Below are 24,414 nucleotides of genomic sequence, written 5' to 3'. Positions count from 1 at the left end.
TAATGAGTTTTAGTTATTATATTCCATTTTGCTTCATAGAAAAAAAAATGTAATTTCTAACCTGATGGCTGTGTCTGGCTTTTGAGAAACACTAGCTGAAAATGAACATGTTGGACATAATGTCATTTTGAAACATTGTTTGTAATCTCATTCTTTCTAAATGCAAATGTTAGTTTTTACTGTTGGTCCATGCAATTTCCATATGTCTCTTGGCTTTTCTGATCCGCTATGCTTTGTCTTGGTTCATACTTAGGAAAAAAAAAGTAAGACATGTGGTTTGGCTCAAGGTAGAGCTTTTAGTGGAATGTAGTACGGAATCATACATATTGTGCAGCCACAGTTATTCATGCATAACAAATCTTTTGGACTTCTCTGCTCTTTCTCCTCCCTTTGAAGCCTTCCTCCTGTCAGTTTATTTCTGCCTTTCACTTTTTGATATTCCATCATATCCATTTATGTCCACCGCTCTGATCTTATTTTAACCTGCTCTTTCATGGACATGAAATATTTAACAAGTTTTCTTAGTACTGAAAACTAGGGGCTGGATCCAGAATAAGTTATACTTAGAGAAGGAACATTGAAAGCACGTCAGCCATTACTTGTTTAAATCCCATTGATTTTGATGGGCCTACAATAAATATGACTAAGTTTGGATCACACTCTGTATCACTCTTGGTTCCTCTATTGCCACAGTTTGATATCTCAGTGAAACCACATTATTTGTTTAGCATGGATTGTGTTCATCCTGGTTTTCCACTTTCACTGAGAAAGTAACTATCCTGGAAAGCAACATCATGGAGCAAGTTACAAGAGAACCTGGAGAACCTGGTTTTATCATCTTGGTATGGATTTCTCCTGCCCATTCCTGCGGAAATGATATACTTGCCCTAAAGCTGCAGCTCCAAGAACTTGAACTGTTTTGTGCAGCTCTTTTTTCTGCTCATCCTTTATCTTTGTCAGGACTTGGCCTGCAGATAGAGAACTGTACCCTGACAGCCCTTCAAATAGAGGACTGTCTGTGTAGCTATCCTGCATGCAAAGGAGGTTAGGGTGAGCATAAGTGACTGGGTTACAGTTATCTATAGCATTTTATGGCCAAGAGAAGACTAGAACTTGGATCTCCCAAGTCTAACCACAGTGCTACCCTGGCTTGCATGACACCATGCAGTGGATTACAAGTGTGAAACCACTTGCTGATTACATTATATCACATACTGAATCCAAAGTGGACAGTTCCTTTTTTGTGAGGTGCTTCAGGTATGGGTTTATGTTTCAGGTCATCTTATAGGTAGGTTTAGGAGGCACTGCCGTCTCTGGGTCACAGTCAGCTGCCAAATCTCATTGTAAATTATTTCTAAAGACATTCCTGGTGGGTGGGGGGATTGCTATTTCACTCCTGTTAAGTTCTCCTGAAAGGTCCCTTAGTGAAGTATGAAACTATAGTAAAAAATTTTCAGTGTGTGAAAAATGGAAAAATGAATAAATTCTGGAACTCAAACTGTATCCTCAGATTGATTCAACTTTGCACTCTTATTTCCTTAGTATTCTAGAGTAAATCCTGTTCAGTATTCATATTCTTGGCCATCTGTTTAAAGCATGAAGGCAAGTCTCTAATTCACTCCACATTTTTATAACCATTTTATATCATTTAGTCTCATAGTCTTCTTGCAATCCATTCCTCCTTTCTTCTGCATAAAATACAATGTATGTTGTGCTGTTGGAATTTTGTCAGATCTAAGGCACTATTAAGTATATTTTATATTAACTGGCCTAATAGAGATGTCACTGTTAAGGAGGCCAAAAATGATAGACTAAGATTACCTCTGTAACAGATTATTCTAGCACATTAAAATGTAAGCAGTGCAAAATCATGGGGTTTGGCGGGCACATTTCCTCTTCAACCATCTTGCTGCCAACACCTGGGGAAGATGAATTACTTCCACTTCGTCACAGCTTTGTGGATGTCTTGCTAATGGAGGAGGTAGATTAGATCAAGAACTTTTCTTGCTTTTGTTTTCACTGGATGTAGAAGATCATGCTTGCTAATAGATTATTTTCTTTATTTCATGAATGGATATCCAGCCTATCCTCTAAAAATAGTGGTCTGGGTGGCTGCCAGTAATAAAAATGCAGGTAAAATGGATATCTTTCAAGTATAACTGCATCAGTAAAACATACCAGTTAAAAACATATCTTTTACAAAGAATGCATATTCACCAGTTAGAACCTAATTCAGTAAATGAAATGGTTTTGCAACCAGAAACCTGCCTTGAATTTAAAAAAAAGATGGAAAGAGAATAGACATGGTGCTAGCATTGCCTCCTTTCGAAGGGGTTCCAACTCCAAGGTGCCACCATTTAAAAGGCTCCCCTTCTTTGTTCCTACCACATGTAATCCCACTGGTGGCAGGACAGACTGGAAAACTTTCCCCAAGCCTCTTAAAATCATAAGGGGGAAAGCAATCTTTCAAGTACTCTGATCTAATATCATGTAGGGCTTTATAGATCTTAACCAGCTCTTTGAATTGTGCCCAGAAATGGATTGGTAGCCAACAAAGCTGATGCATCAAGAGAATTCCTTGCTTCCTGCAGCCTAGCCAGTAATCTGACTGCAACATCCAGAAGTTTCAGAACAGTCTTCAAAGGCAGTCCTGTGCTGCGGGCATTACAGTAGTCCAACTGAGATGTAACGAAGGCATGGGTCACAGTAGCCAGATGAATCACATGGTTATAAAAGTGACATTTTGTCTGAGCACAAGGCCCATCAGATCCAGTTTTCTATTTGCAGTAACATCTAGACAGATCTCTCTGGGTAGAAATGCTGGGAATGAAGGTCATGGCCCTTCTTGATGTTTTTCCCAGCATCTGGCATCCTGCTTCTGTACACAGACTTTTTAAACTATCCATCATGGTTAATATTCTGCTGATAGGCTATCCTCCATAATTCTTTACATGGCTTAACTATTATTTTATATAATTTGATTAAAATGTTATTTTATGGATCAGAGAATCCTCACTGGGTTGGGGAAGGGAAGTGGTGGTCATTTGCTACTTCAAAATTCAAGCCAAGGTTGCTGAACTTTCCAGCCTCGACTTTTGTGGGTTTGATTATTCGTGAGTTTGTCATCAATTATATATATAGGCGGGGGAAGGGGGGAGGGTGTTTTGTGGCCTACTGCAGAAAATTGTCATCACCATAGAGAGAGAAAGCCAAAGGGGAGCATGGGAGAGGGGTCTCCAAAGAATGCTTTCTTGCCCTGCCCATCTGGAGAAGGAAATCTCTTTGGTATTTCCTTGGTCCAAAGAGAAGGTGCTGGTAAATGGAAGGTGGTGAATAAGGACATAAGAATGTAATAAATGAAGAAGGGGAACCCTGATGGCTCAGACCAAGGTCTGAGAAAGAGAGAGAGAAGCAATCCAGGACACATAGGGTCAACAGTATTAAGAGTTAAGATTTTGTGGGAAGAAGGGCTAGAGTTATTTCCCATTGTTTCCACTTTTGCAGGGGTCCTACACTCCTAAGCCCCACAAATGTGGGAGGATGACTGTATTTACACATTTCTTCCCCCTCCCCACAAAACCAATGGGAGGTTTACCAGCATGAGCTTCAGGTCAATCTTACAGAGGGATCCATTCTGTTGGCTTCTGCATGGAATACAAGGACTTTAGCTCCAGCATATCTAAAACCACTTTTGTCCCTTGCCCAAGCACCCCATTGGAGGCCTACCACTGGTAGGAAAATCTATGTCTGTGGAATTTTCTGCAGGGTAGAGGGTCCCTCACACTACTGGAGATCCTTTCTATTGGTGCAAATGGAGTTCTGCTATATCCTATATCCTCCTGATAGATTGTCCGAGTACCTTAAGCCACAATCCTATGCATGTTTGGATAGAATGAAGTTCTACAAATCCCATCATGTTGTAGGGTTTTTTGGGAAGTTGTAGGACATTTTTCTATTTACGCAGGCACAGAATTCTGCCAGCAGATATTTCTTTATTTTATTTTAATCAAAAATGTTTTGACTTAAAATCATTTAAGAATAATTTGAGTCATATCTTTGTCATATGAGTTTTATTGTGCTTGGATATGAAGAGGCTATCAAAAATAAATGCATATGTTAAAACCTAATGTCAGCTGGGTTTACACTTGGAAGTAAAGTCCTTTAATCATCTAGGTTTACTTTCTTGGCATGGGATCGAGCAGGATTTGAACCCATGCTTGTGGAAACTTCGCCACCATCATATCATCAAGGCAGTCAATTGCATGATGATAGTGCATCCAGATGTTGTGTTCTTACAGGAATCTCATCTGTAGAAGCACTGAATTATCTTTGAGTAACCTATGAATTTGAGAGGGCTGTACATTTCAGGTATAGTATTTATGTATGTTCCTACTCTAGAGGACTGTGCCTGAAATAACCCTCTTGAAAATCAAGTGATGGGGTCCTCTTTCCAAGCTGGCATAATGGTATAGGAAAGATAAATCTTGGCATTGCATTTCAAATACATATTTTTAAAATGTTTTCAAATCATACCAGCTTACGACTTACAGTGGAATCCTGTACATGCCTACTCAAAAGTAGCCCCATTGTGGTCACTAACACTTACAGGATATAGGATTGCAGCCTTAGCTCTGGAACCCAGCCACCAACAGTTTATTACAAATGTGATGAAATTATGTGATAGAACTGTAGTGATGTGAATTAACTTATAGTGCAGTATATTGGGCCTTTTTGGGGGTGGCCCCATCTCCACAGAGTTCCCCTTCCACAGAACATTCATATTGCCTGTCTGCTTTAAAACAGGTTTTGCAGTGGACTGCATGAAGGACAGTGTTGCAATTGTTTTTTCAAGACCAAAACAGCCCACAATACTTTGGGTGCAACTTGGGGAAATTTTTTTACTCCAGCAAAGCCAAAAGGAGTAGCAGTTGAGGTTGGTGGCCCTGCTAATAAAGCAGTGTTGGTGCAGCACTCCTGCAAGCCCTGGTTACAAAATGCCATTCTTCCAGCTCAAGAATCTGGGTAACTGAACTAGGAATTGAATAGGGCTGCACTATGTTAGAATGCTTGTGGAGATCTCTTGTTGGAAGGTGTCTTCCCAGCAACTCCCTCTTTCCACATTTCAGTGCTACATTTTGCAAGTAATAGTTTTATTTATTTATTTATTTATTAAAACATTTTTATGCCGCCCCATTCGCTGAAGCCTCGGGGCGGCTCACATCATCATCTGATCCACTCCATTCTGCATTGATCAGGCCACATCTGGACTTCTGTGTCCAGTTCTGAGTATAATAGTTAAAGAAGGATGTAGACAACCAGAGAGCAGAGAGTGGAAAACAATCCTGGTAAAGACCATTTGAAAGAAGTGGGCATGTTTGCCTGGAGGAGAGAGGAGATATGAGATCAGCTTTCCAATATCTGAAGGGTGCTGCATGGGAGAAGGATCTCTGTTGCTGCAGAACACAGGATCAGGTTGAAAAAATAGAAATTGCAGGGAAGAAGATTTTAGCTAAGCATCAAAAGAAACTCCCCAGAGGTAGCAGCTATTCCATAGTGGAAATGACTGCCTTAGGAGCCTTTACTGGAGACTCTGAGCTTCACCTAGAGATAGTTAAGAAGAATGGCCATGTGTCAGGGATGCTGTACCTGTGCAGGGTAGATTCTGCATTGAGCAGGAGTCTGGGATGGAGGACCTGTATTGTCTCTCACCTGAGTGTTGAAGGCATCTGAAATGGAACATCCACTTGTCCATATGAATCGCAGTAGGCCCACATTTTCTTATGGAAAAATTGTCTTTGCATGGAGGAATTGTAGCATATAAAGCAGCTGTTTAGACCCTACCAACTACTGAAACTTTACAACCAGATGACTTATTTCAGTGAACTGATTTTTTTCACAGAGCTTCTAAAAGAGTTCATGGAAACAGGAGAAGACCGGCATTTTCATGCCAGCTGCCATACCCTTTCCATGGCTGGCTCTGAAGAGAGCTTTATGTCTAAAAGGAAAATAGCAACAGGATGGAGTTACCAAGGATGAGACGCATCTTGTTATCAGCACTCATATCTGATTGTTAAAAGGCTTTTAAACCCCTTGAGAAAACTAGCTTTGACAGCTAAACTTTACAAATATGGTTGACATTACTACCCCGCAGTGCTTTATAAATATTAACTGGGAATGCAGTGTAGCATAACTGTCATATGGAATAATGAAGACTAGTTGTCTAAAATAGATATTTCCCCTGTTTACTTTGTAGGTGGTCTTTGAGGCCTTGCACAATCTGGAGCCTCGTGGTTATGTGGTTGGATGGATCATTGCTATCAGCTTGCTGGTGGGAATTCTCATCTTCTTGCTGTTGGCTGTGCTGCTATGGAAGGTAAGCTCGCTGTCAGACAGATGCAGGCACAAGGATTAACCATGACCTTGGCATGCAATGCACACACACTCCCTCTCTCTTGGTCCCCAGTAATTATTTAGCATCCATTAACTCTAATAAGTAAACTACCGTCTACACTGAGACATGTCAGAAACAGTTTTGCATTCATTTCCATTCTTGGGAAAATGTCAGGTTCTGGCCCGAAACTTGACGTGAGCAACTCAGGAGCTACTTCAACTCAAGCCCATTTTTCATGTGGTTTATTCCTGTAAATACTGCAAATAGCTTCCTTCTGGAGGAGAGTTCACTGGAAACTTATGGTGTGTGTGTGTGTGTGTGTGTGTGTGTGTGTGTGTGTGTGTAAGTAAATGCTGATTTATGTATGGATAGAGCATAGGAAGAGATAAAAGGCAAATGACTAGCAGCAAGTCCACCAGCCTGCATCAGGTGCTCAGAGACACACTCCAGGATATTTCCAGAGCTCAGTGCTAGTTCTCTTCCTGCCTTCTTCTCTGCGTTATTCCATCTTTCCATTCCATTCTCTGTTTCAGAGAATGATTCTGTTCCCCCCCATGCACCAACATCTGCTGATCCCCCACCAGTTAGCTAGGGGAAGAATGTGTCACCTTCCATGACTTTCCGACATCCCAAATTTGTTCAACTCTATCCTAGTCATTCCAGACGATCCCTTAGAATTTCCATAGCAAGTTGGCTCAGCTTGGCCACCACCCCCCTTTAGGAAACATTAAACATTTTCACTCTTTCCAAACCTGGATTCCTTCACAGCAGTTAGATATCAGAACGAACCAACTCACCTCCCCTGACAAAGCCAAGGTTCCTGATGCCAAAACCTGCGAGTGGGAGGGCAAGGATAGCAGTGTTCTTTACTGAAGACAAAGCTGAGTTGGTAACGTAGGTCAGTCACAATGATTCCTGGTCCTTTCCTTCTCTCTGGAGATGTGGGGAAGGGTCGTCCCTGTCAGGTTTTTCTGCACAGCCCTCTTCATCTGCACACATGTTGTTTGTTCTGTGCAAAAAGAAAAAAAGTGCAGGACAGCATGGGTTTTCATTAGGGAGGAAACATTTAAGTCAGTCTTAAGTAAATTAGTGCAGGCAGATCAAGAAAGCTTGAGGAGGATATTTCAGCAGGCTCAGTGACCTGGGCAAGCTTACACAACTCAGGGCTGTCCTAAGACATTTTGCAGAACAGCAAGTGGTTTCCCCTGCCCTAGTCAAAGACACCATTCAAAGACAAGCAAATTATTTTGGTTCCTGAGAAAGAAAATCACTCAAGACCCTCTGACTGGGCATAAAAATGCAAAACTAAAAAATTAAGGGTACAATGCATGCATGCTGTTTGTTGTTGTTGTTCCCAATAGCTGAAGCTCTCCATGTGGAGAGTCAACAACTCAAAATACAATAAAATACTATCTAAAATACAGATATCAATTTAAAAAAACCCTCAGAACATTTCACGAACAATTTTAAAAAGCAAATTTAAATGACTTAAATAGCCGAAATGAAAACAACAGAACCTGTTAAACAGCTGGTAGAATGTCCCATGTGCTATTTAGAGCTGTCAGATGCCTTGGCGTGGGGGTAGGCATGACCTAGTGTCAAAAAGATAATAGAGTTGGTGCCAAGTGAGCCTCAGTGGGGAGCTTGCTCTGGAACAGGGGGCACGAGAAGGACCTCCTCCTTGATGCTCCCAACCCCTCCCTCAGAGGCATCAGTCGGAGTAGGCCCCAGAAGTTGAACATAATGTCTGAATAGACTGCAGCTGCAAGGGGCATTCTGTCAAGGATTGTGGTCCCAAGTCATGTAAGACTATAGGCTAAAACCAGTGCCTTGTTTTGGGATTGGAAGCCTATAGACAGCCAATGTAAGTGGGACAGAACTGTTGCTGTATGTTCAGACCTTCTTAGTTATCAGTCTGGTGGTTGCATTTTGCACAAGCTGCAATGTTTGAACTGTCTTCTCAACAGGGCAGGCCCATGTAGTGTATTGCAGTAATCTGTTTTAGAGATCACCAGAGCATAGTTTACTGAAATCAGGGGCATACCTGGGCCACAGGTCCAAGGTGGCAGAAGGCAGTTCCTGCCACTGAGACCTCCTGAGGCTCAAGTGACAAAGGTGGCCCAGAGCAGGCCTTGATGCTTCAAACTTGTTCCTTCAAGGTGAGTAGAAAAGGGTGAACACCCTCCAGCTGGTCAGAGGAACCAGTCACTTACAGCATCTCAGCCTTACCTGGACTGAGCTTCACTTCATTTCCCCTTCTCCAGTGCATCATCACAGTCACCAGACATCCACAGCCTCAGTTGCCAACTGAGTGCCATCAGCATACTGATGACAATACAGTCTAAAGCCCAGATAACTCCACTCAGTGGTTTCATGTAGGTGCTGAATAGCACAGGGGGCAGGATCAACCCCTGAAGAACCCCATACTGGGGAGTCCACAGGGCCAAGAGTTATTCTCAAGCACCACCTTCTGAAGTCAGCCATCCAAGAAAGAGCAGAACTACTGCAGTGTAACACTCCCCAGTCCCAACTCGGCCACTCCAGAAGATTACCATGATTGATGATGATAAAAAGCCAAAGGGAGAGCTAACAACCCCATCACAGTTCTCCAATCTCTCTCACAATCAAAACTGTTTCTGAGCCAAACCCAGCCTAAATCCTGACTGAAACGAATCCAACTAAACAGGCTTATCTAAGAGCTCCTGGAACTGATTGGCCACCACCCATTCAAGAACCTTGTTGAGGAAAAGAATATTTGCCACTAGCTTAACATAGTTGAGATATTCCAGGTCTAGAGAAGGTTTCTGTGGTCTTACCACTGCCTGTTTCAGGTTGCATGAAACCACACTCCCTCTCCCACCCTCTCCCACCCCCCTGGCTCAGCTGGTTGCCCCCTCCCCCCACACACTGCTTTGTATAGGCCAAGAAAGGCCTGTACCAACTTGGTTGCACACACTTGTCCAAGCACCTTATCAACATCTTCAAGCTCTTTCAGTAGAAACTCATCCAAGAAAACTTGACCAGGTGAACTTTGGGTATCTCACTTGATTTAACTGCTGTAACATTGAAGTCTAAGTCCTAGCAAGAGATTTTGTCCTGGAAGTGCCTAGCAAATATATTACAGTTGCAAGTCTAAAATGTCTTTGGAGCCAGTGTATATAAGGCTCAGGATGGTTTTAAAGAGTTCCACTGAGCATCAAAGGAAAGACTGAATAGAGGAAATGGGGTGATGTTTATACAAAAAAAATGTTCTGGTAGATGATTGCTGGAAGCTGTAGGTGGTTTTTCTGTCCAAATATGCATAGGATTGCATCCCAAGCAGCCAGCCCTGCCCTTTCTGCCTAGTTGTAGGGCCAGCCCTGCCACTTTAACACGCACCTACAGTTTTTCCTTACTTTCTATACCTCAGGGCTATGCCTTGAAGCACAACATCAGACAGATAAATTCACAGTTACCATGGCAGGCCCTGAGTACATGTGCTTTAGATTGCAGTAGCATTTAAATCCCCTTAATAACACAACTTCAATATCCGAAACTCTCTTTAAGAAAATTAAACAAGCAGTGCACTTCACCATGTTCACCATGGGCTTGCTTAGGAAGGTGTTGACCACAAGTACACTGGCCCTGGTTAGGAAGAATATTCAAAGCACTTTCCCTATAAATACCCTGTATCTTATTTGTGTAGCTTCAAACACTTTAAACGCTGTGGAACAACAGCCAACTTGAAATTGAACTTGGGAGCAGAGTTTCATTATAAATGCTGCTTATCCTCTTTTCCCTCTTCATGGCCTCAAAGTGCATTACTTGTCTTATACCACTGGCTAAAGCACACTGCCAAACTTTTTCCAACAGGAAAGGATAGATATTTGCCAGTGAGTGTGCTGTATAGCTGGGTATTTAAGTCTGGAGACATTCCTTCTCCTTTACCTGACTGCGCATACTAGATGCATGTGGAAGGAAGATGCTGCTGCCTGTCCTGTTTGCATATACCAGCATCCCCTTATGCAGGTCACTCCTTGTCCCCTTCTACAGTCTGCTGCACAGCATGGGGATCAGGGAGGAGCCAGCAATGGGAATGCCCAGCATCTCTCATCTGTGCCAGAGTGTAGGACACAGAATAATCAAGTCAAGCTGCGACAGCCCAGATTCAGGCTGGACATCAGGAAAAGCTTCCTCACGTTCAGAGCAATACAACAGTGGAACCAGCTGCCTAGAAAGGTGGTGGGCTCTGCCACACTGGACGTTCAAAAAGAAACTGGACAGCCATCTGAATGGGATGGTGTAACATGGTGTCCTGGGACAGCAGGGGGTTGGACTCGATGGCCTTCATGGCCCCTTCCAACTCTGCTATTCTATGGTTCTGTGAAATAGCAGCAGGGATTACTCTTACTTAACACACTCCTGATTGGGAGGGCAGGTGATCCTCCACTTAGGTACCATGGCCAGGGAGGCTTTGGTGTGTGCACTCTTTCCCTGGTTGGGAAAAGCACATGTGCAGCAAAGCCAGGAGGAAGCTGGCTCTGTCCCATTTGCTTCAGGGACTGAGCCAGCTTGACTTCACCTGCCCTGCATTCTCCCCAGGGAGAGAGAGTATGGGGCAGGTACAGTCACACTGAGGCCCTAGGGAAGCCCATCTGGTGCCAACATTCTCATCTTCTCAACACGTGACATTTTCCTCTTACTCCCAGGAATTCAAAGGCATATGATGGGCTTTTTATGTGTCAAGTTGTTTTAGTTATGGTCAGTTTTGATGTGTTATGTTATTTTATGTTAGTTTATTATGTTCTGTTGCTTTTAATGGAAATTGTTTTCAACTATTTTATATTTTGTCCGTTTAACCATTGTGTTGTAAGTCACCTTGTATTTTTTTTTAAAGAGAAAGGTAACCAAGAAATCAATCAGTAGTATTACAAAGCAGCAGTCACTGTAGCCAGAGGACTACTCTGGAGTAAGTGGCTTGAGGTTTACAGCTTATTAGTGATTTTATTTATTGAACATTATTTCCAGGTCTTCTTTAAAGATGGAACACTTTCAAGGTGGCAAACTGTTGAAATCATTCACACACTCTTAGCAAGTATAAACACTTGTGTGGTGTGGTATGGGAATCTCTTTTTCCCACATGTTCGCAGGGAGACACACAAACACGTGTGTGTATGTGTGTGTTTGTATACATACACACAAGATTAGACCTGGCAAACTGTATGAACTGGTATGCATAACTTTGGGTCAAACTGCATGTTATGATAAGCATATTCTTTTAAAAAGTGCTTTTAAAATGTGCTTTTGTCCTCCAAGGTCCAAGCACATTCCCAATCTAGGAAAGGACATTTTTATATTGAAAAAGAAGTTACTTCCATTTCAGAGAAAGAGCATACTTAATTTAATCTGTAATTTGGCCCTTTGTGGTAACAGGTTCATGAAATCTGTATGCTTCCATGAAATCACAGAATATGGAACTAGGTTGTCATTTTAATGTACCTTTGCTTGGCTGTCCAGATCTTTTCTCACCTGCAAGGCCAAGGTCTCTAGACCTAGGCATTGACCTGTCTTCCTTTTGCCTGAAATAACCCTGTATGGTGTAGTGATTAGAATTGTAGAGTCGGACCAGGAAGATCTGGGTTCAGTTCCCCACATGGCCATGAAAGTCACTGGGTGACCTGGGTCAGTCATTCTCTTTCTGCCTAAACAATCTCATCAGGTTATTGGGAAGATAAAAGCATCTATACTTCCTTGTGCTCCTTGAAGAAAAGGTGAGATATCACTGGAGCAAATGAAGAAGTTGAGCACAAATGGGCAACTGGCACATGGCTTGAGCATCATTTGATAGCAGGCCTCCATCACCGCCATTGGTTCTGGGACGGCTGATTTGCTTGTGCAACTTGCAGTCATCAAGAGAGGAACAAATATGCATGAATCAGTTGAAAGGGGATTAAATCAATGCTTCTTTCCTGCTCCAGGCAAAATAGGCTTGCCTCTAAAGGAAAGAGGAACTCTATTAGACAAAATAGGTCTCAATCACTGCAAGGAAACCCACAAAGTTTTTAGCTTACGTTACAGAAAAAAATGCCTTTCAGAAGTGTATGGGGCATATGAAGTGGCTCACAAGTCAGCTAAAATGAGTGTCATAAATTTTACTGTATGACACCAGTCAGACAGATGCTTTGGAGAAACAAGATAGATTATGCACAATTGCCACTTCATATAAATAGGAGCTTGGTCAACTTCTCCCACTCTTCATAGTATTTCCATTTGCCCCCACAAGTAAGAGGTCTTTGTTGGTGGTCTGCATATATGGCATGCAAAAGCAATACATTCTCTGCAATCATGTGGCTAAACAGTCTTTTGGATTTTGAAGTTTAGCCAATGGAGGGACTCTGTATATCAGAAACCAAGGAGACATTCTAGCTTTTATCTTGGCACCCTATAAACATATTTAATCCACTGGCAAGCTAGAAGCCCTTTTGTGGTATAACAACCCTTTCAGAATAACTAGTATTCTTAAGAACCCAAGCCAAGACACACTATATATGTCAACTTTAAAATTGCAAATAAGTACATATGATAACAAAATTATCAGACATCTAAACTAAAACAGCAAATTTATATTTTTAAAGTAATTGTTTCATAGGTCCATATTCTAAGAACTGGGAGGTATTGATTCCTTGATCTGCATTTACCACTGGTTGAACCAAACACATGGTAATTGTTTATGCTAATAATAGAGGGAAAGAAACAATTTCTGTCAAATATCCTGTATTCTTGGCAGGCAAAATGAGCTATCATTCACTTGCTTTACTCTTGTAGTGACCTCAGCAAGCATGTTTAAAGTTTAGCCTGTATGTAGAGTTTTTAAATGAGTGCCAAGAATCTTTGAAAATGTCTGCATCCCTTTAGAGAGAGAGAGAGAGGGAACAACATGTTCAATAAATCATTTGCCTGACAGTGATACGGCATTCAGCAACTACTGTGTTCCAGCTGGAATTTGCAAAATATTACTTGTCCTTCTATCATTTAAAAAAAACATTTTTGAGTAAACACTTGGCTTTCTGAATTTCTAAAGAATGTAAATTAGGCAGATCATGTTTACATTGCTTACTGGCTTCATTGCAATGCAGAATGGAGTAAACAAATTCTACCCAGCCATGTTGTATAAAATTGGGATGATCCAGTCAAATTCAAGTGTATTTCAATCCTGCTGAGCATGTAGTTAGATCTTCCCCACTGATTTATTTATGATTTCTAACCTGCCCTATTAGCCACATGGCTCCTTGAGCAGGGTACAACAACAAAAACATAAATACAATATAAAATACAATATATAAAAATATAAATTACAATAAAACTATGAGAGCCAGTGTGGTGTAGTGGTTAAGAGCATGGGACTGGGACTCAGATGATCTGGGTTCTAGTCCCCACTCAGCCATGGAGCCAACTGGGTGACTTTGGGCCAGTCACAGACTCTCAGCCCAACCTACCTCACAGGGTTGCTGTTGTGGGGATAAGATGGAGGAGGAGATGTAAGCTGCCTTGAGCCCTTTGTAGGAAAAAAGCAGGATATAAATCAAAAAATAAATTAAATAAATAAAACATCAAAACCATCATAAAATGTGCTACTGACAGAACTAATAACTTAATAAAAAGGCATACCCAATAGTCAAAATAATATGTAGAGTGATTAACAATTAAAATACTGTTGGAATAAAAAGGTCTTTGGCTGGTACCGAAAAGAATGTAGAGAAGACACACAACTGAATCTCTCTGGGAAGCAGGTTCCAAAGTTAGGGTGCCACTCAGAAAAGGCCCTTCTTCTTGTAGCCACCCTTCTTATTTCCTGAGCAGGGGGCTCCCCGCGAAGGGCCTCAGAAGCAGATCTAAGGTGCTGGGTAGGTTCATATCGGAAGAGGCACTCCTTAAGGTTTCATGGGGGACTTCTAAAAGGGCTTGAGTCTGAGTGGATCATGCCCAATATCCAAAAGAATTAACAACAGCTAAAACATTCTTAACCTATACTGTTAGTACAGCTTCATATTTCAGCTGATTGGAAAACACTCATTATTAAGAAGGATTATTGTAGGATGTGAAGGTTGGCGGGATGGATGGCCACAAGGCTGCAAAGACTGCGGCTGCATTCGGAAGACCTAAACAAGCACTGCAGCTCCATGGACAGCTGCTGTCGCCATACCCCCACTGCCTCGCCTCTCATCTCCCCCACTTGCTGAGATTATCCAAGCTACCCTGGTTTGTTCAGCCATGAAAGTTCCTGATGCAGACATAGTGGGGAAGTTTTTCTAAATGGCAACGAGGATCACTGTACCAAAGTCAGCACACAGTGGTAGGAAGAGAGGACTGAGGGAAAAGCACCCAACCACAGCTGAGTATTGATCAAAGCTGACCTATAAATAAAACAGATTTTTTGAAGTAGCTCTTCATTCTGTATGATTGAATACTGCTCCTTTCCACCCCCTCCACCCTCTTTAAGGAGAAGCACTAGATGAATGATAATGGGAAGCACATTTTGAGCATGCCCTTGTACATACATCGTGGTAGATAATGTGGCTTGAATAAAGAATGCACATGCATACATATGGATATATGCAGCAGAGATTGTGTGCATTCCATGAAGATGTGGAGACTGTATAGGAGCTGTACCACATCTCCCAGCCAATGTGCATGGTTTCCAAGTGATATTGGAGAAAGTGCACATCTGGTTGGCTGGACAATGTGCACCTTGGCTGGTCAATGCACATGTTTTCCACTTGGGACTGTGCCCATGGCTTGACAATGGCAAATATTCACATCAAGCCTGTGGCATTTGAGCAGGGAGTGTCATAACCCCCCTACATGCTTTAGTTTGTACACCAGCTCTGTGCCTTTACTTGGATGTGCGCAGCGGCCAGCGTTTTGCACATTCAGCAGTCAACTCATATTAACCACAAGAAATAGGAGGAAACCTCAGGATGAAACATGAAACCTCAGGATCCCTAGAAATATTTGTCACTGTTGGTATTTCAGTAAATGTATGGATGCACTCTAGGTTAGTAGAGTGCAATTCACCTTACTGATCAATTGCCATTCCACCAATGAATTCTTCGTGCACCTCCTCTTAGTCTGCTCTGCCGCCCAACTCAGGGGCTCATGCTTATGTGGCAGCTGTTCCCTCCCTCCATTATGAAGTGCACTGCAGGGGCATATGATCACCATGCCTGTGATCTATATGGGGTAAGGAGGAAATGCCAGGCCAGGCATTTCCCTGTGCTACACACTTCAAGCTCAGAAAGTGCTGTTTGCCCTGGAGCAGTTAGTTCAGGTCTAGCTACAACACTTACACTTACACTTCGGAGATGTGCTTGTCACAGCACTGAAAATGGAAAGGATTTTTTTTTCTATTGAGTGCCTTTCCTCCAACCTTTTCTGAGCTGTTTCTGTTGGCTGTTTCATGGACATTTAAGCTTTCCATTGTCGTTTCTGGTTGTTGTGATTAATTACTATTTAGTCCCAGCTGTCTATTTTTGGGTTGACCGGTCTATTTTTGCAAGGGATCGGTGGAGTGTTTATGTGGGGGAAACGGTTTTGAAAACAGATTTTGCATTTTAGGTATTGCAATGTTTTTGCCTTGGACATTCCTTTGATTACTTTCCCAGTTGCCTTTTGTTATGCTCCAAACAGAAATACCATTTCCCCCTCTCAAAGTTCTTTTCCAAAAATGCAGCAGATGGCAGTGTGGCTATACTGGATGGCAACCAGCATGTGCAACTAAAGATACTGATGCAACTTAGCTAGAGGAACTAGACATTTGATTTTCAGTTCCCACTTCACGTGAAGGCTACCTTCTTGCATTGTTATTACCAGTAAAGTGAAGAGATGCCCCCTTCCTTTTTTTTCTCCTTCATGCTTGTTCTAGGGAATAAGTGCAGAACCTCCATCCTGTGGGTTCAGTCTGGACTTCAGTGGCTCCACAGATAGCTCCTGAAGGATTGTGTCACCTTTGCAGGCCCCTCTCAGTTGGCACCCTCAGCTTCGCCCCTGTGGGTGTTGGGGAGAGGACTCTGCATCATTATCTCTTACGTTTAGGTCAGAGAACAGTGGGGATTACCCTGTGCTCCTTCTCTGAGTATGGGCTTTGCCTAAAAACAGGCTCCGGTTTACTCCTCCTGCTTCCTTCCATCACTTCAGGAGGGAATTAAGTCGAGTCCTCCTTTCCCCTCCATTAGAGGGCTCAAAGGGACTTCACCTCCTCAGCATCGCAGCCTATGATCTGGAAAGCCCACATGCAGCAAAGCCAAGCCAGCAGAGTCCTCTTTGCTTCTTGGAGGAGGGACAAGGGGAACCCAGATGATGCAGCTCTTTGTGAGGGCTTTCCCAGTTAGGGAAGCCCTGCACACAGTGAAGCTAAGCTGACTAGTTCCCATTGCTCCTCCTCCAAGGAGTGATAGGAACTCACCTGGCCCTGCTTCGTTGTGTGCAGGAATCCCATACCCAGGAATGTGCACACTCCACACAGCTTGGTCTCACCTGGCACTTTGGCCAGGGAGAAAAGGACATCAGGCAGGTGTGGCCTGTGGAGTGCTGGGTGCGGAAGCCTGTCACTTTCAGTTATGCTGCTGCATCCCTATGCTGGGCCAGCCTTCCCAAACTTGGTTCCCTCCCCAACATCTGGAGGGCACTGGGCTGTGCTAGAGGGCAGGATTAGACTCCGTGGCTGCAACCTGCAGGAAGCCACTTTGGGATACTCTTTCAGAAAAGTATCCTAATGGTAAGTGCTGCTTTACAGTCGAATAGTGCAGCCATTCAGTCTTACGAAGTTTGTTTTTTCCAGAAAGCTCATCCAGGTTTCTTCCTCCCAGCTGCTTTTTTGACATTGGTACTAATATTCATTATTTCCATTTTGGGGAGCAAAAATCTGCAGGTGCAAAGAAGCATCCTAAATAAAGCAGTTTCTGGGCAGTTGCCAAGCAGTTAAGGCAGATTGCAGGGTAGGAATGGGGGAGTAGTGGGTGACTTGCCATGCAATCACATTAATTGCACAGAATGGGGGAAACTCACGCATTGTGTACTTTCTACTGTCACAAGCCAAGAATCACTTTCACTAGAAACAGAAATAAGCATTAACAAGTGCTGAAAGAAGGAACAACCTTAAGCACTAGGACTGGTTGTGAACACCTGGATGAAGACCAAGAATAATCACTAACAAGCTGAGATGAACTAACATTGGCCAGAAAGAAAAATCATGGCAAGCCAGTAAGTACATAGAAGAAGAAGAACTGTAAGAGCTAGCACTCTAGGCAGCGATAGGAGCAGTGAATGAAGGGTGTTTGTGCTGGGTTGTGAACAAATATGGCTGCCCATGCAAAAATTGTGTCTCTGCTTTGGTGGATCGATGTCCAAAGGCTTGATGGTGGGATGGAAATATTAGAAAATAATGGAGACTGGGCTGCACATCCATATTGCTAGCAAGTTGGGGTTTGATTCATTTTAATTCAGCTTTCTTTGTCCATCAGACAAAGCAGCAGCTCCCTTCAATCAGTGCCTTTTCTCCCCAAGTATTGCTGTCTCTTGAACTTTGGATCCCCCTTCCTGTTGAAAATCTTTTCTCCTTATCTGTTTCCTCCAGATCAATCTCTTTGTTTTGTCTTCACAATGTGCTCACTCAAAATAACACAACTAAAGCTAAGCTAACCAAAACAACTGCAATGCATTAAATGAACCTGGAGAGAGCCATGCTGGATCAGAGCGAGGGTCCATCTCAATCAGTTACCTTGTTTGCACAGTAGCCCACTGGCTGCCCCCCTCCTGCAAAGCCCATAGGCAGGTCATTCATGCAGCAGCACCCTCCCACCGTGTTGCCCAGGTATGCCTTTGAGATATATGTAAAAGAGTCCACCCACACATCCACACATAGCTGGTGCCACACAACTGGCTGCAGGCACAGATGAGAACTGGTCCATAATGTTGGCCCCTTCTCTGAAGATGCGAGGATGTGACAGTTCCCGGAAGGCCCAGCTGATCTAGTGCTGACTGCTTTGGCATGCATAGAACACTAAGTCCATCACTTCCTGCTTTTTTCCTCCTACAACCCACTGGTAGACTAAAGTGCAGGGATATCCTTAACAAAAGAGATTCCCTTTCCCCCCAGTTTGTGACCATCCAACTTGATTCTCTTGTGTTTTATGAATCTGTGCCTTTTTCTGGCATATCATTCAGGAGAGCTCATGTGCCTGACCCCCACACACTGATTATACGGCTGGAAAGAGCCTTGTGCAGATGCAGCTCTATACTGAGGCAGTCTTTCCCGTGTTTACATGAGCCCTGCTTTTAATTAGGAACTTGTTGTAAGGTGTGCAGTTCTTCATTATCAGTGGGAGGCTGCATGTTGTGTAGGATGATGCAGGAGACAGTCACAACATGCATGGGCTGTGTCCAGATGTCATGATGAACCATGGTTAATCTTGCCCAAACCAAGCTAAAACGATCACCTCCTTTCCCCTTCCTGTGTGGCCATACTGAGAATTTGGAAGCTTTGGCTTCCAGATTTGGTTCTTCCTTTCTTTTATTTTTATTTCAAGTTAGAGTATTTGCATACTGCTCCACATATAGAGAGGTGTCAGAGCAGAGAAAGATAGAAAGATAAAACAGATAAAAAGAAGAAACACAGTATATTGAACCTAGCATAACATGGGAACTATGGCTTGTCAGCAACAAAGGCCTCTCAGAACCAAGATGTTTTCAGCAGTTGCCAGAACTGACTTGATTTCTAGAGGCAGAGAGTTCAGTAGAAGTGAAGCCACCATGCCAAAGGCTCTTCTCCAGGTGGAACTACTAGAACAATGTCTTCTGATGACCTCAGTGACTGGGCAAGTGAGGGAGGAGAAGACACTCTCTTGGGCAACCCAATTAAGCATAGCATGTTGTGTTGTCCAGAGCCAACAAACTTGATTGTTTGAAACAAGGCAACTTAAATTTATGGGTTATGAAGCTGGCTTGTTTCAACAAAGCAGAGGTTAATCACAGTTTAGGGTTTGGACAATATGCTGAACTGTGGTTATCCTAAAATGGAAGGAGACACTTCCGATCTGCACATTTGAGGAGGAGTGGCAAGGAACACACAAACCTAGTGGGAAGCCAGGCTCATTCCTATTGTGGGAAGCAAGGATTGATCATGAAGTTTAGACAGCCAATGTGAATACAGAGCAGAAGGTAGAGGTATTCTTTTAATTATGCCCATGACAAACATGCCTATTTTAAAAAAAACAGTTGACCTGGGATTGCCACTAAACCAGGATTGATTGAGGTAGTGGTGTTTTGTTTTGTTTTGTTTTGTTTTGTTTTGCCTTGTCCCTGTTGAGCTCCCCCATTTCTAGCCAGTTTTCAGAGCATTTAATAGCGATTGCAGCAAACCACATCTCTGGTTTCCTAGCGGGATCACCTGTAGATTCTGGGTTTCATGCTTCATTAATATTTATTAACTTTTCCAACTCCTTTTATTTCTTGTGGGAGGCCCTAGGAGCATATTCTTTATCCAGTGGTGAATGAATACAAATGCCTGAAATGGGTTGCAACAAACTTTTAGAGATAATTCCTGAAGCAGATGTTTTGCAAGCAGACAATTTTTATTAAAAGAACAGTAGGAAATAGTTTGCTTTTGCTTGTTTGGCCCTGGAGGAAATTAAAAAGCATTTCTGTAATTTTGATCATAACTTCAAGTGTAGATTTTAATGTTCAAAGGATGTGGTTATGTGAAGAATAGGCACCTTTAGGGCTCCACAAACCATTTTAAAGGAATATCAATCACAAACGTCTTTGCGTGTTTTAAAGATGCAAGTCATGTCATCCTTGTGTTGCCCTGTACTTGTTGAATTACTCTGAAAAGTGGCTGTGCAAGTTTATTACTGTGCAAAGTGGCTGGAAAGTAGCTGTACATGTCCAATATCTGATGGTTGCATGCTTCTGGGAAGAGATTGCCTACATGTCCACTAGCATTAGGAATAGGACCGACTCTGTCTCCTTGGCTTTGTAATTTTCTGCATATAAAGCATGTATGGAAGAGGATTTGTTCTAAAGTGCATCATCCCCTTTGTGTGAACTAGGCTCAAGTTTCTCATACGTTTTCTCCAGGGTCTGATTTTTTAAAAGTTCTTTCTGTCTCTGTCATCTCTGTCTCTGTCATCTGTCTCTCTCTCTCTCCCTCTCATGGTTTTCAGCCTCAATTTATTTTCTTTCCAATTTTGTTCCCCTATCCCCACCTCTCCTTGTGTTAATCATGGAATTCTAACTAATTTCTTATTTGAAAATGTTTTCATTAGTGCTGGTGTGAATGAAGAAACTTACATTGCATTCCCTTTTTATTTCACAGTGCATTTGCAACTCTGGCTTTTTCAAGAAATTGCATTGTGGTGTTTGTAAAAGTTCATTGATCTGGAAGTCAGAGTAAAGTTGATCCGTGGTTATGCCTACAGCCAGCACTACAACTTGGGCTGGCAGTGTTCTGTGTTTCCTAAATTTAGATAGCACTTCACCTATTTGAAAGCTGGGTTCTCACAAAGGACATACTTATGGGCTGAAGGGGTTTGCTGCAGGGTTTGAGAGACCATGCCTGTTTAAAGCACATCTTCCCTGACTGACCAGCTATGGTTGTCTAGATATTTTATTTATTTATTTATTTATTCATTCATTCATTCATTTAGAAAGTTTCTATGCTGCCCCATTCGCCGAAGCCTTGGGGCAGCTTACAACAATAAATAAATAATAACAATATAAAACAGTATAATATAATTGAAGACGTCCTGGCCATAAAAATAAAATAAATAAATAATATTAACAATTAAAATGGCATTTAAATAAAAAGGTCTTCACCTGGCGTCGAAAAACAAATAATGATGGCACCAGGCGGACCTCTCTGGGGAGTGCATTCCATAGATTGGGCGCCACTGCAGAGAAAGCCCTCCTCCGAGTACATACCCTCCTAATATTCTTCACAGAGGGTTCCCAGAGAAGGGCCTCTCCCGCTGATCTCAAGGGGTGGGTGGGCACATATGGATGTAAGCGCTCCTTTAGGTAACCAAGACCCAAGCGGTTAAGGGCTTTATAGGTCATAACCAACACCTTGAATTGGGCCCGGACTTCAATGGGGAGCCAGTGAAGCTGACAGAGAACTGGAGTCCTGTGAACATAACAATCTCCGTCAGCTCAGGCAGGGAGTCTTTTGAGCAGAAGGGTGCATGGTACACCAACAGAATCCCCAATCTGTCTCGGTCGCCCAACACCAAGTAGAGGCACTCTAGCCCCAGCCTCAAAGGGACTGGAAGCCCCGTGAGGGAGATGGAGGCTTGGTAAGCCAAAGCAACCCCCCTCCCCTCCCCTCCAGGCGTGGACGGTGCTGAACTAGACACCTGGGCGGGCACATTTGAGAGAGGGCGACATCCCCCCCCCTCCCGCCCAGGTCTCTGTTATGCAAGCCAGGTTGGCCCCCTCATCCACAATCAGGTTGTGGGTGAGGGATGATTTATTGTGGACCGACCTGGCATTAAGCAGCAGCACCGTCAGGCCCGGGGGGCGGTTGACAAGACTACCTGGAACCCTCTGGCTGGGGGTAAAACCAGAAGGAGGGACAGTTGTCAACCATCTTTCCCTCCTTCTTCTACGCAGACCCATTAAACCCCCACCGCTGTAACATCCATTGCCCACAACCACCCCAATGGCAGCGCCCACGCGCTCTCCAGGTGACTCAACTGTCAACATGGCCAGGAACGACTCCATAAAAACATTTTAAAATACAGTAAAAACATTAAAACAATATAAAACTCCCCATCTACCCCCGATATAGATATCCTCTGAATTTAAAAATCTTAGTGTATGATCCTATCACTCCCTTGGCAGGGACTTGTAGCATCCAGTACAAAGTGTGAAGCGTGTTGGTGGCAGTCTCCACAGCTGCTGCATCTCAACACCCTGCATTTTCTCTGGACAACTGTTGCTGGCTGTCTTGGCCTTCTAGATGTAGAGCTTGGAGCGAGAGGGAAGGGGGTTGGGGTGCTGGTCAGAACTGGGAAAAGGCCTTAGCCCCAGCCCCCCTCCCCTCCCCAGCCTCAGTGCTCCTCTGGCCCACTGGCTACCTCAGTAGGGAGCAGCTGCCACAGTTCCTTCCATGTTAGCTCTCAGGAGGGGAGCTCAGGCTTTAGTATCTCAGCACCAAGATCCTGGAATTCCAGAGATGAGACCTGAAGAATCCTATGGCTTCCCAGGTGATGTTGGGAGGCCATAGGATTGTGCCCTTAATTTTGTATTTTGATTCTTTGTTCTTTTTCTTTATTCACCACTTGGGAATCTTGTTAGATATAAAATGAAATATACATCTTATGAATACATACCTAAAACAAAGGCTAATCTGCTTCCATTTCCACTTCCAGCTGGTTTTCAGTTACTATCGTACCACAGAAAACCAGAGTTCAGCAGCCATTGTGCACATTTGCACTTCACCGGGGAATTTGGCTTGCATCTGAAGTTCACACATGAGACTGGGCTTTCTTTGCTTCAGTGCCACATCTGCAGAGCTCTTTCCCAAGAAAGTGACTTTCTCACACCTGACCCCCTGGCAGAAAGTAAAGAAACAGCCCTTTGGGTGAGGACCTGCTTGAGAGTGATTCTGTATGCAGCCATTATTTTTGCTAGTTTGAAAAGCCTACATTTTTAAAGGTGGCTGTTATTTTAGAGTGGGTGGTTAGCTGCCTCAGAAGCTACCATAAATGTGCATTGATCATAGTCCTCTAGATCTTTTCCAGCCATAGTATGCATGGGCTTGGGGCTAATACCTATACTATCTTCATACGATTCCTCTATTGCTCTTCCAACAAAAGCCACTTGACAAAATGACAGTGCTTCTGGATTCAGGCTTTGGTGAATTTTTGAGGAAGGAAGATGCCAAGTTTAGATGCAGCTACCACGAATGTCTTCCTCCATGCCGTTGCATCAGGGCCAGCCCAAGACATTTTACTGCATGAGGGGAACAACAACATGGTGCGCCTCCTATTCCATGTACAGAAGACAACTGGACTGGCAGTTGAATCTTACTTCAGTACTGGAGAGGGGACATTGTCAGAGCATGGTCTACCCACTCCCTGCCCATGTCTTCCAAGCAGACCAGAGCAAAAGGCTTCTACCCCCTCCCCCCGAGTCTTTACTATGTCACAGTGGCTAGCTAGGCTGTCTTTGTGATATAAAAGAATAATCTTACAGAAGTAATTAACAAAGGACACAAGCAAAGCTAGAATACCCACTCTTAAAGAAATGTGGCTTATCACTTAGATCTTGGTACCAAACTCCTCCCTCCCAACCAAAGGGAGTTAGTTCCACCCTCAGGGAGGTTCCTGCCAGTGTGGGCCAGACTGCAGGAACATTGGACACTACTCAGTTGCTCTGCCTTTGTTGTGTGGCTGGCGCTCCTTCCCAATGAAAGCAATCACTCCAGTTGATACTACAGATGTCTTTATTCTACACAGTATTACAATTACAGTCACATAGGCTAGGAAGTTTTTTTTTTTTTTTAATTTTTATGCCACCCCATTCGCTGAAGCCTCGGGGCGGCTTACAACAATAAGTTAAAAATAAATAACATTAAATTAAAAATATATATATTAAAATTAAAATACAAAAATAACAATATAAAATAAGCCGCCCTGGCCAGATAAAATCCAATAATATTAACAATTAAAATGCTGCTTAAATAAAAAGGTCTTTGCCTGGCACCAAAAAACAAATAACGACGGCACCAGGCGGACCTCTCTGGGGAGCGCATTCCATAACTTAGGTGCCACCACAGAGAAAGCCCTCCTCCGAGTACCCACCCTCCTAATTTCTTTCACGGAGGGTTCCCGGAGAAGGGCCTCTCCCGCAGATCTCAAGGGGCGGCCGGGCACATATGGATGTAAGTTGTCCTCTTGTTCTAATTAAGTTCAACTTACACTGGGTGTATGAATTCTCTGTGGCCGTCCTTCTGTAGGCGGGGCGCTATGAACCCTTTCCCTCATTGA

The 24,414-nt window shown here is 43.1% G+C and overlaps 1 protein-coding gene across 2 annotated transcripts in view; it reads left to right on the top strand.

The window, feature by feature from the left end:
- Window positions 1-24,414, top strand: part of ITGA9 (integrin subunit alpha 9) — a 267,401-nt gene that overhangs the window by 234,982 nt on the left and 8,005 nt on the right. For both annotated transcript variants that reach the window (XM_044454873.1, XM_044454864.1), the window contains exon 27: window positions 6,254-6,373. In XM_044454873.1, the coding sequence (XP_044310808.1) occupies window positions 6,254-6,373 (120 nt within the window). The remainder of the gene's footprint in view (window positions 1-6,253; window positions 6,374-24,414) is intronic.

The sequence above is a fragment of the Varanus komodoensis genome, unplaced genomic scaffold, assembly GCF_004798865.1.
Source record: "Varanus komodoensis strain SLA01 unplaced genomic scaffold, ASM479886v1 scaffold10, whole genome shotgun sequence".
Taxonomy (NCBI): domain Eukaryota; kingdom Metazoa; phylum Chordata; class Lepidosauria; order Squamata; family Varanidae; genus Varanus; species Varanus komodoensis.
The sequence above is the reverse complement of the archived record's forward strand: the minus strand, read 5'-3'. Positions and strand labels throughout refer to the sequence as shown.